Below are 12,984 nucleotides of genomic sequence, written 5' to 3' on the forward strand. Positions count from 1 at the left end.
CATGAGGCTGGGAAACTTAGTCTAATTCTGGGCACAGGATGATGAGGAAATGCTGTTAAGATCCCCTTCTAGCCACAAGAAATTTACAAAAATGGGAGATTTGGAATAAAATGTATATAATGCATCCCCAGCCTTTTTGAGATAGGTCTGTTGGGGCAGACTGCCCAGAGAGGCAGCTTTCCAGCGGTGATTCCCCGTACTCATTGATAGTGTTGGGTTCACATTACAGTTTATGTTCTAGGAAGAGCAGGGGTGGAGCATCCAGCAAACTAGTGCCAAGCTGACTGGCATTTCTCATGATAAATGACCAACTTGGCTTTTGTACAACTCAGTTTTGCGTGTTCTTAGTGTGAATCGTTTGCTCACAGTTAAGCAAGTCATCATTGTTCTGTGTGTAGTTCAGAAAAGTCAAATTCAGAACTACGGAGGTGAAAGCAACATTGAGATCATAATAACTCTACCTGCCTCATATCAAATAAGAAATCAACATTATAAATGAACAAATTGAGTATTTAGCATTAAATATTTGATGCCAGAAGACTTGTTTAAAACACATGATATAATTAATTTTGGTGAACTTTAGTCTGGTTCTTCATGGCAAGTAGGAGAACTATGACTATAGAGCAATAATCCTTCCCTATTTCACCTTGTCAATATTTTAGAGGACCAAGCTGGAGGAATTGTTAAAAGAGGGCATCTAGCTGATTGGGCAAAGCCTTATGGCAGAGTATCTGAATCAGTCCTATTTGGCCCCTGTTGCTATGACATAATCATTAAAAATATCCCCTTTCACTCTCAAAAGAGTCCCGGTTTGTACAAAAAATTATACAGTAATCCTGTGACCAGGGAGCAGTACATTTATGAGCTCACAATTATTTGCAGCTGCAAAAACAGCAGCTCAGGGTTGTCAGGACACTCAGGCTGATTCAAGGTGGAAGGAAGCTGATTCCCCAGGAAATTACAGGAGAGTGATGCTTTAACCAGAACACTGAGTTTTTCGCTTAATGAAGAACTTAACTGCCAAGCAGAGTGGAAACTAATGTTGGTTTGTCTGTCCTATATAATAAAAGCCCAGTGACCAAAAAGGCAAAACAACCAGAACGACCAGAGACCAGAAAGACCACGGCTCCTCGCCCCAGCTGGCCTCACCCCCCAGTGAGCAGTTAGGAGCAATCAGGCAGGCAGGCAAGTGGTTAGGGGCAATTAGGCAGGCAGGTGAATGGTTAGGAGCAATCAGGCAGGCAGATGAGTGATTAGGGGCGATCAGGCAGGCAGGTGAGTGGTTAGGGGCGATCAGGCAGGCAGATGAGTGGTTAGGGGCGATCAGGCAGGCAGGTGAGTGGTTAGGGGCGATCAGGCAGGCAGATGAGTGGTTAGGGGCAATCAGGCAGTCAGGTGAATGGTTAGGGGCGATCAGGCAGGCAGGCAGAGTGGTTAGGTCCTCAGGATCAGGCCTAAACTGGCAGTCGGACATCCCCCGAAAGGTTCCAGATTGTGGGAGGGTGCAGGCTGGGCTGAGGGGCACCCCAACCCTCCGCCCCCCATGCATGCATTTCATGCACCAGGCCTCTAGTATGTTAATAATCATTTTCTTCCTTGAAGGGTACTTTCCTTGGAAAACTCAAAATCCTTGTAATTGCCAAAATCATAATTCTTGTAGATGAGGAGACTCAGTTGATCCGTGTTAATTGGAGGAGCTGTATAATTTGCAAGACTTGTTTCAATACTTGATACTCACACAAAGCTTATCCTTTGTTCTGAGAGTTTTCCTTTACAATCAGAAAAGTGGCCTTGGTTCTCTTTCCAAAGTGATATTGGGGTAAGCATCAGCCATAGGTAAAGAGTAGAGATGTGTGCTTCCAATCAATGCCCTGGTCTTTACTAAGATTTTAAGTCCCAAGTTCCCTCACCCATTTGCAAGGCATGGGTAGCTATTCCTAGCACAGGAAGACACCTTTTTCTGGCCAGAAATGGTGACATGCTGATGTCAGTGGCAGACATCTCCTGATGCCTGAGGGTCAGCCAGGAGCAACCTCTCCACTCCTTCCTTGCAACATTGGAGGCTGCAGAGATCCTGAACGTTCTTGAGTGTGTTTAGTGTAAATCTTGCTCCTCCCAACCCCAGTTCCCAATAAATAATACACTTTGGCCAAAAGAGGATTAAAATCAGTTTTATTGATGGATTGGAGAACACAGCTGGGATTTGAGGCCCAAGTGAGGCTTCTTTTGTCCTCTCTGAAGTGACGACAGCTGAGCCCACTGGGCAGGGCTCGCCAGACTTACCCACCCCATCACAAACGAGGCTGGATTGTGGAGAGCAGAGTCCTGACTGGCCCACCACGGGCAGGTCCTGCTGGGTCTGTTTACTGCATGGAGACTGGATGCCCAAAAGCAGGTCCAAGAGAAAGAGAGAGAGAGAGAGAGAGAAGCAGGAGGACAAGTAAGCAGGGACTTTTAGCACAATATCTCCACCCAGAAGAGAAAGATGGCCCAAAGAGTCTCAAATTCATCAATCATAACCATCCCGAGATTACCCCACAGGTGGAAGCTCCTCCCCAGTACTTTCCTTCCAAGCTGGAGTGTGTGTTTAAGAGATCTTTCCTCTATTTATTTGAGCAAGAAATGATAGAATAAGGAAAGGGTTTCTACCAAGAGGCAAAGTTGGGTTGGGAGCCTGGAACACTCAACAACTAAGTGGCCAAAGACCATTTTGTGCGAGCCTTCCAGTCTGCAGATACTAAACCCCCAAAAAGGTACTGACTAGAGCTGGGACAGTAGGTCCATGTCAGCTCATGCCTGCACACTAACCACGGATTCCTTTTCTTGCCTGTACTCTAGATCCTGAACCTCTGGGGACTGCTGAGTAAGAACTTGAACTTGACAGACTCCACACCCCCCCACACCTCCAATGGGTGAAATGGATGAAAGGGGTCAGAAGGTACAAATTTCTAATTGTAAGATAAATAAGTTCAGAGGGTATAATATACAGTATGGTGAGTACAGTTGATAATACTGTATTGCCTATTTGAAAGTTGCTAAGAGAGTTAGATCTTAAAAGTTCTCATCACAAGAAAAAAATTGTAACTGTTAGGTAATGGATTTTGCTAAACTCAATCATTGTTGTATACCTAAAACTAATACAGTGTCATATGTTAATTATATCTCGATAAAACTGGGCGGGGGGGGGAAGAACTTGATAGACTTAAGAGGCCACACAGCTGGGGTACAGTTCCACAGGACACATGGTGTTCCTGTAGCACAGAGAGTCCCTTTTGCTTCATGCAGAATAAAACCCTCTGATTTCACTGTCAGGTGTGCAGTTTTAGCTTTGTGACAAACCAAAGCAGAGGGCCATGCTGCATGGAGGAGAAGATAGGGAGAGAATAGAAACGGCAAATTCTCCCAGGGCCATGAACAGGCAGGAGAAGGTGAATGGCAAGTGTTGCAGAGCCGAAGCTGCGTAACGATTCCTAGCACAGGAAGACACCCTTTTCTGGCCAGAAATGGTGACATACTAATTTCTAGCACTCTAAAATCTTTCCTCCTCCCTCCTACCTGTCATGCAGAACACTCCTATTTTTTTTCTGTTTCTCTAGTTACCTTGGTGCCATAGCTGTCTCTCAGATGGGTGTATTTCCAGTACACCCAATATTCCTGCTTTTAGCCAGGGTGGCTTCTGCAAAATATTACTCCCATCCATTGTCTGTCATGTTTTTCACACTGTCACCATTCAAGGGTGACCTCTTTTCATGGTCCTAGATGGCACCTTTCTGTAGTTTCCAACAGGCTATTTATACAGTTTTGCTGTGAATAAAACTAAATGATTGCTGAAACATTTTTTCCCCAGAGTACGTTTATTAGGGATTTCTGCCACCATATTAACATATAAAACAATCTGAATGTTGACATAGAAATGCAAATTTCACTATACAAAGATAAGGCTCCAATTATAGGTAACATGGCCCCCATATCCCTAGTATTTCAATGAAATCAATTCATATTGAATTCTTCCCAGAGTTGATTTTATAAATATTAGACAAGCCACAAAATATATTCCAAATACATAACATTTTACATGTTCCAAGCACAGACAGAAACACGATACTTTACCTACACTTTTTCATGATCCAACTTGCAATAGCACTAAAGACAAGATTGTGTGTGTATATGTATTTGCCATATATGTGTGTGTATATTTATAATTATGTACACACAGTGATTTTCATGAGAAATTGAAACCTTTGAGACTGTTTTATCCACCATGATAACTGATAGGGGAAAAGGAATAATAACATCACAAATTCCTCAATTGGGAAAAAGTAAACACAACTGTGTATGAGGGGCATATCAGTGGGGTGACATATATTCATACATAAACACATATGCCAATAATATGGACTATACATATACTCACACACTTGCTTTGACCACTGTATCTCACTATATTATTATATACTTTCCATCTTGGAAGCAGTCTTTTTCTCATTTCATTCAGGCAGCTGGTGACAAGTCTTCTACCAAACTTAAGTGGTATTCCTAAAATGGCTCTTATTCTATCCCACTTTTACTTTTGGTGACTATTGTTTAAATTCAGCCAACCCTATCCTGTCAACTCCTTCACTTAAAATATTTCTATTCAATAATCAAGTTTTCGCCTAAGAGAAAAAAGAGATGTTAGCTGGAAATGTAAAAATAATAAATGTATTACTAATTAATATAGATCTGCATGGTTGGACTACATGTGATATTTATCCTGTCAGTAGTTTTCAAATGTCTTATGATGGGCAATATATTTCTTCCATAATTTAAAAATATTATTTTAAAGGACGAAAGCTAGATGATTTGGCATGGTCAGAAATTGAAGCATAATCAGAAAGGGGACACTGGTGGGCCCTTTTATCAGAAAGTATGACTTCAATGTCGTATGAAAAGGAAGCGGGGGGAAATAACTTCAATTTCAAAGCCGGTCATTTGCAAACTTCCAAAATGAACTATAGAAAATATATGTGTATATATTGTTATCCAATTTCAGGTATGAAACATTAAAACGCAAAAAGAAAGCCCATGAGAAAGAACACCCTACAAACTTAATATGAAATGAATATTATAGTTTGCTTAACTGAAGGCTTCATAAGCTAACTTTTAAAACTTACTTTCAAAATTGAATATCTAATAAAGCACTCAGAGCTCCATGAGTAAGTAGGACTGGAATGACCAGTGTGGAGATTACGCTAATATAAAACTGAAGTGTCCATTGGAGTTAGGGAGAGATTACAGGAAGCCCAATCTCTTTGTAAATGAAGGCAATGGACCATTTTCAATTCATGGAGAAATCCAAACCTCTTTGCTCTTACCTTTCTCACGTACGGTATACCGCAGGATTGGTCATTATGCTGCCTGGGAAGGCATCCGGGCCTTTCTGTCATGGATTTAATGGTATGAAGGAAGGTACTAGAACATTTGTCCCTTCTACTGAATCTCACTACTTCACCCAAGCTGAAATATGTCATTTAATGAATCCCGCCTACTTCCTTAACGAGAGCCCCAATTATGAATGAGTTCTTAAAGAAACCAGGAAAGGAATATAATTACTATCACAAAAGATAATTGGCATTTATCAGAAAGCCAGAATCCATTCTCTCCCACCCCCTCTCTCACATACACATACTTCTTTTAAGGTTTCTTCCACAGAAACACAATGAATGGCATGAGGAACCAAAATGTCCCTTAACATTTCTCCACGTTTATTTAGAGCCACTTAAATATATTCATGTCAACGTGGACAGCGAGTGTGCTGTTCCTTACAGTATCCAATACCTTGCATCACCATCACCTCCATAAAATAGATCACCTTCCTACCACCACTTGCCTACCAGCCTCACCAAAACAGTTTTTGCTACTTGCCATTTGTCCAACATCTGCTTCCACTCATGGATAAATGTACAATAACATGCAATTAATTGGCATATATCTTTACTTTTTCCTTTAAAGTTTTGCTTCCTTAGCCAAAATATATGGACAGAATGCAAATGAAAGTAGCAAGTCCTCTCATCCAAATACTTTTGAAAATGGACCCCGTGGTCCATTTGATGCTCAGTTTCTACATCCTCCGGTTCCATCATGTTTTAGGAGCCTACTTACTACAGTCTTTCTACCTATTTTCTATCTCATATGCAGCTAACAACAAATTATGGGATTTTTTTTACCCAAAATTATTTTTAAAAACAAACCTGGGCCGAAACATTAAAAAATTCCCAACATACCCTTTGTGCATTAGTCTTACAGTCTGTACAATAACTCCAGGAGGCTTCTTTTTTTTCTTTTTTTCTTTTGTTTTTTGCTAAAAATTTACCAAAATATTCTGAACACATAAAAATATTTTTAAAAAAACAAAAACCCAGCATTAATTTAACAGTATAGGCATTGGTTAGAGGACATTATTTTCACTAAGGATTATATTCAAAAACTTTCTCTTGAATTTTCACTAAAATTCTGATTCTGAACCTTATATCTTATAATGATGATAACTATTAAAAAGGGGGAAATCTAATTCAGCTCAATGTATTATAATAGATAAAGAGTCTGCCTGTGATATAATAAAAATAAACATTTTGGGTTATTTAGAGGCCAACTCCCTGACCTATAACTGAAATTACTGTGTTTGATTTAAACTTATTAAGTGCAGTGAATTATGGAAAGCTAACTTAAAGGTCTGAATAATTAATTTTGAGTAAGGAACACGTGTTGACGGCTCCTTGACCATTCAGAACCAGGCATTTGCTTGAGAAATACACATCACTAATATTGAATATAGCCCTTAGTAATATGAGATATGTATTTTATGAGCAACCCAGCATATAGAGAATGAGGTTTACTTTGCCAGCCACCCACTCCTTGAGAGGACAGTAATATTCATAGTGAAACTGCTCAAACTCTGGCGTCTGGCGGATTTCACATAAGAAGGAGAGATCAATACCTGACTCCAAAAGGAGGAGGAGCAGGGGGAATACAAAGAGCAGCAGCCCCAGGCCCACCACAAGGAGCCTGGAAAAACTCTTGACCAGTGGGTTCACCCGAATATGGCCGGTCAGAATGTCATAGCTCCATGACAAAGCTCGGTGAGCCTCCTTTAGCTCCTCTTCTTCAGCCATCAAAAAGGCATTTTCATCTGCTTCCAGTTCCTCAAATGAATCTAGGTCTTCTCTTTCCAACTCATGCCTAGATGGACAGTCAAAGAGCATGTCAATCTCATCATCATCAACTGGGGTGGGGAGTAGGCTTGCACTGGGGTTATATGACAGTTCAGAGATAGTCAAAGGCTCTTCTTTTATTTTATCTTCCTCTTCGCTTGGGGGGTCTTCATACTCCCGGGCTTCTTTCACCGGTGAGCTGGAGATCAAGGGGGCAGAAATGTCATCTTCTTTTGGCAAAGGAATACCTGTAAAGAGACATTTTTTTTTTTTAATTCAGGTTTGCTTTTTCCCCAAAGATGGAAACACACCAAAAAATAAAAAATAAAAAAAAAGACGCACCTCTTATGGTTGGCGTGTTTACATTTATGTGTGCAATTATGACCTTCAACTTTGATCATTTGCAAGAATAAAATGACAATAAATCACTATTCTAATTTTGAATGGTATCTTTTAGAAGTCAACACTGTCAAAGTATTATAGTATAATTATACTACTATCCAATTATAAACAGTTATTATGTTATATACTAGAGGCCCAGTGCACGAAATTCATGCACTCGGGGGGCGGGGGGGGGGCGGGGAGGAAATCCCTCAGCCCGGCCTGGGCCCTCTCACAGTCCGGGACCCCTCATGGAATGTCTGCCTGCGGCTTAGGCCTGATCCCCAGCAGTCAGACATCCCTTTCGCAGTCTGGGACCCCTCGCTCCTTACTGTGGGAGAGGCTCTTGCCACCGCCGCTGCACTCCCCAGCTGTGAGCCCGGCTTCTGGCTAAGCAGCGCTCCCCCTATGGGAACGCACTAACCACCAGGGGGCAGCTCCTGTGTTGAGCGTCTTCCCCCTGGTGGTCAAGTGCACATCATAGCGACTGGTCATTCTGGTAGTTCCACCGTAATGGTTGCTTAGGCTTTTATTATGTAGATAGTTTTCTAGTCTGTGTAATTGCAAATATGTGCACAAACTTGCACCTTGCTACTTTTAACATTTTAGCTTAGACATTTTCTACATTGAAATAAACTCCCATTTTGTATTTATAATAGTTGTCAAATTATGTTTAGTTAATACAGTATTAGTTGCCTATTGGCAAACATTTAGACTGCTTCACAATTGTAAAAAAAAAAAAATGCTATAAGAGACATCTTTACATATAAATTTCCTTCTGTTTTTCAGTTCATTTTCATAGATGTCCAAAAGGAAAACTTCTTTGTCAAAAGGTATGAATATTATTTCCTAAAGTTTATTGTAGGAGAGGTGTCTCAACTCTTCATTTTACAGATGGGAATTCTAGTCACCTACTATCAGCCTAAGGCCAGCTCTCCTAATTTTGAGCCTTGGGTAGGTAGTGGAAAAGCAAAGCAGGATCAAAGACATGTTCTCCAGGATGGTTCTACAACACAATACCAAATTGGTGACCATGTGCATTAGGTAATTGTAAACCAGCTTTTAATGAATATATTTCAGGATTTCTCTCTTCAATATATGCAGGAGTGATGTCACCCAGATAGCAACATAGGTCAGTCTTGACTTTACTTCCAACTAGCAAAAATTCACGGACAAGACACCAATGATTGAATCCTAGAACACGGGATGCTAGGCTGAAGTACACCCTGCACCACAAAGACCAAGAATGACTGCCCCCAAACCAGTACATCATCGCACAGAGAGGTCTGCCCTGAGCCTTTAGTGACATCCAAACCCCTGAGTATTGTGGGGCACTTCCTGGGAGCTCTTACTCAGGTTTCACCCCAGGGACTGCAGGAAAATCTGCAGGACTCAACCACTGGGAATCTGATTGTGATAGAGAAGAGGGGAGGGGCCTCCAACAACCAACATGCAGATCTTAGTAGACTGCCCTGGTACCGGCAAAGCCCAAGTAGTAGCCCCAATGAGCAGCTTTGTGTGTCTGCAGAACCAAGTTGGTGGCACAGTGTGACCAGGGAACTCAGTGGGGTGCAGGCCTGCCTGAGTTGAGTTCTCCAAAAGTTTTGCCAGTCCTGGAACCTGGTCTGCCCGTGCCCAGGCTAAAGAATTGAGTGTCATAGCCCCAAACACTTGAAACCTAGCTTCTGGCCCCTCCTGTCTAAAAAGTCTGTTCAAGAAAATTTAAGTTGCCTGAAGTGAACCCTCCCAAGGCTCATCCAGACAGGAAGGGCTATATTACCTGAAAACTATTACTCAGCAATGCTCAAGCTGAGAGGCAGGTAAGCACAGCGATGGTCCCAGAGCAAAACAAGTAGTCCTGTTCAGCCAGGGAGGTTGGAGCACAGGTGAGTTTGTGTGAAGACCACAAATGAAGAACCTTAGTGGCCTTGAAGCTGCTTCTCCCATTGCACCTAGGCAGAGAAGCTCTTTCATAGTCTCACTCATTGCTGAATACAGCCTTCAGACTGCCCTGCCATCTAATAGTGCTGCTTACAGTGGCCCTTGAATAGCTTGTGGCTTTTCCTATCTGCAGACAAAAACTGTGGCTTCACCTAACCAGGATTTCTAGTGTACACTCTTACCTGATTCTGGTTAACAGTGAGCTTCCCTACCCTGGTGAAGCAGCAGGATGGGACCCAGGGCCTGCACAGCTAATTCATTGCCCCACCTACTGCTGAATATAGACAGTCCTGACTGTGTAGTAGTAATCCTGACCACAGAGTACAGGCAACTACTAGTACAGAGCCCATCCTACAGCCTCATTTGGACAGAGAACAAAGGCCAGTAGTCCTATGCAGTTGTTCGCAGCCAGTGGCACACATCCCCAGTCTCTGACCTCAGAGCTTGAACCATTGCCTCACCCCAAAATAGACTCTAGTAGCAGAAACATCCAACAACCCAAACTGAGCTGACTGCAGATTTGTTTTGTCACAGAGTTCTTCAACAACTTCTGGAAGAAAATACCACTAATACAAGTACACAGATATCAACATAAGAAATCAAGAATCATGAGAAGTCAGGTAAATATGATACCACTATGCAAAATTAATAAAGTACTAGTAACCTAAAGAAATAGGGATCTATGACATGTCAGAAAAATTATTCAGAATAATCCTCTTAAAGAAGTTTAGTGAACTATAAAAACATATAGACAGGCAACTAAACAAAATTGGAAAAATAATGAGTGAACAAAATGAGAAGTTCAACAGAAACCATTGAGAAAATTACCCAAACAGAAATCTTAGAGCTGAAAAATACAATAACTAAATGGGAAAATTCAGTAGAGAGCTTCAGAAGCAGACTAGACCATGCCAGAGAATCAGCAACTTGGAAGATAGGACATTTGAAATTTATCCAGTCAGAGAAAAAAAAAGAAAATGAAAAAGAGTGAAACAATATTCTGGGAATTCCAGAGAGGAAGAGAAAGCACATCTTACCTAATAATAGACAAACATACAAATTAACCGTACCTTTGCTATGCCCACCAGCCAATTGGATGAGTATGCAAATTAACCAAAGATGACGGTTAATTTGCATAAGTAGGCACCCAGCGGCAATCAGAGCCTGCAATCAGAGCTGAGGGGTCCCCTTCCCAGGCCTAATGCCTTGAGGAGTTAGGCCTGGGCAGGGGCGGAGTCAGTGATAGCGGGGAGCTGGGATCCCCTGCCCAGGCCTAATGCCTCAGCCACAGGCATTAGGCCTGGGCAGGGGTGGGGCCAGCGATCACGGGGAGCAGGGGTGGATCCAGCGATGGTGGGGAGCTCGGGGTTCCATGCTCAGGCCTAACACCTCGGTCAGAGGCTTTAGGCCTGGGCAGGGGTGGAGCCGGCGATGGCGGGGAACAGGGAGGGAGCCGGTGATGGTGGGGAGCAGGGGCGGATCTGATGATTGCGGGAGCTGGGGGTCGCCTGCCCAGGCCTAATGCCTCTGCCAGGGTGCTGAGACAAGAGGGGAATAGGGAGTAAGTGCTTAATGGGTTTGAGGCTTCCTTTGGGGCAATAAAAATATTTTGAAACTAAATAATAGTGTTAATTGCGAAACAGTGTGAATGTACTAAATGCCACCAAATTGTTCACTTCAAAATGGTTAGTTTTGCCCTGACCGATTTGGCTCAGTGGATAGAGCTTCGGCCTGCGGACTCAAGGGTCCCAGGTTCGATTCCGGTCAAGGGCATGTACCTTGGTTGCGGGCACATCCCCAGTGGGGAGTGTGCAGGAGGCAGCTGATCGATGTTTCTAACTCTCTGTCCCTCTCCATTCCTCTCTGTAAAAAATCAATAAAATAAATATTAAAAAAAAATAAATAATAAATAAATAAATAAATAAATAAATAAATAAATAAATCGTGTGTGTGCCGCCAGACCCTGTGCGTGCACATGCTCCACAGGAGTAAAGATATTTGCCTTGCTGTCTTGAACACATGTATCCTTTGTGTTCTACCAGGACCCCTGATTTTGGGGGCTCACCTTACTGCTAACATAATTCATAACTGATCAGAGTTGGCAAACCACTGCTCATAAGCCAAATCTAGCACTCTTCCTGTTTTTGTAAATAAAGTTTTATTTGAAACACACACACAAATAAATAAATAAATAAATGCAAGCCATAAATTTCCTACTATCCTATAATACCTCATGAAACCTGAAGGGAGAAAGTATCGGAATTATAGAGAAAGATGACAAGAGTTAGGACTATTTGGAATGCTACATCTTTACGTTCTGGTATTCCATATCCCAGGAGAGTGATAGTACTCTTTTCCTTCAGAAAGCAGTGAACATAACATATTGTATCTGACCAGTATTACTGCTCTTCAAAGACCACTCCCGCTGGCTATTTTCTTTGCCCCTGTGGTCACACAGATTTCCCATGCCCTGTATTCTAACAGCCTTTTCTCACATGCGTGGCCTTTCCTCCTTAAGTCTCCTTTTCCTAATATTCAGCCCTTCCTCCCCCTGTCTCTGCCTTCCAAAAGCCTCTCCCAATAACAAGAGGTTATGGAAAATCCCAAGTTTCCAGACTGCAGTATTTTATTGATGGCGACTCCATTCTTCCAGTAATTCAGACCAGAAACCTTGACCTTCCTCAATTCACAACCACATCAGACCTGTCAGCACTTCTATGTCTCTACCTTCAAAACATATCCAGAATCAAACTACTTCTCACCACAACCTCTATTAGCACCCTGGTCCAAGCCACCATCCTTTCTCATTTCGATGACTGCAGCAGCATCTGATCAGGTCTCCCGTTTCAGCCCTTGCCCATGGAAGGGCCATTATCAACACAGCAGCCTGAGTGAGCCTTTGAAAACATAAGGTGGATCATGTCACTTAGCTGCTCAACATTCTCTAATGCTTTGCAGCTTACTCAGAGCATAAGCACAGTCCTTGCAGGGATGTCTAGGGAGCTACTCAGTGTGCCCTCCTCCCATCCCTCCTAACCTCTCTGACCTTGTTCTCCTGTGACTCACTTGTTCACTACACTCCAGCCACACAGATGCCTACTGTTCCTCCAACATGCCAGTCATGCTCCCACCAAAGGGCCTTTGCACTTGCTGTCCCCTCTGCTTGGAGCACCCTCCCTGCAGATAGGTCCATGCTCTCTCCCTCTTTGCAGGTCTTTAAGCAAATGTCACCTTCCCAGTGAGACCTTCCTAGCCACATTATGTAAAAGTTCAGTCCCTGTGTCCAGCTCTCCCTATTCTCTTTCCCTCATTTTCCTTCTGAAAAATCCAAGGTATAAGGAGAAAAAATAGAGCATAGCAAAAAGTAAAGTAAGTAGCTTCTGGGGAAGATAATCACAGTAACTAATCCAGGGTCACAAAGACCAGTGCCTCCATGGGCCAGGTGGTTGCCTAATGTGAATGAGTGTGGGCC

General features: G+C 42.5%; 1 protein-coding gene and 1 long non-coding RNA gene across 3 annotated transcripts in view; one reads left to right on the forward strand and one right to left on the reverse strand.

The window, feature by feature from the left end:
- Nucleotides 1-12,984, forward strand: part of LOC132212026 (uncharacterized) — a 36,780-nt gene that overhangs the window by 12,864 nt on the left and 10,932 nt on the right. Inside the window, exons 2-4 of the long non-coding RNA XR_009447638.1 lie at nucleotides 2,839-2,938; nucleotides 8,361-8,404; nucleotides 10,047-10,132. This is a non-coding gene — a long non-coding RNA (uncharacterized LOC132212026). The remainder of the gene's footprint in view (nucleotides 1-2,838; nucleotides 2,939-8,360; nucleotides 8,405-10,046; nucleotides 10,133-12,984) is intronic.
- FRMD3 (FERM domain containing 3) overlaps nucleotides 2,156-12,984 on the reverse strand; it is a 240,329-nt gene continuing 229,500 nt past the window's right edge. Inside the window, exons 14-15 of one of the 2 annotated variants that reach the window (XM_059657012.1) lie at nucleotides 6,977-7,438; nucleotides 2,156-2,377 (exon numbers count right to left, since the gene is read on the reverse strand). In XM_059657012.1, the coding sequence (XP_059512995.1) occupies nucleotides 2,364-2,377; nucleotides 6,977-7,438 (476 nt within the window). In that variant the 3' untranslated portion in view covers nucleotides 2,156-2,363. The other variant, XM_059657011.1, reaches the window with a different exon arrangement.

The sequence above is a fragment of the Myotis daubentonii genome, chromosome 11 (genome assembly GCF_963259705.1).
Source record: "Myotis daubentonii chromosome 11, mMyoDau2.1, whole genome shotgun sequence".
Classification (NCBI taxonomy): Eukaryota; Metazoa; Chordata; class Mammalia; order Chiroptera; family Vespertilionidae; genus Myotis; species Myotis daubentonii.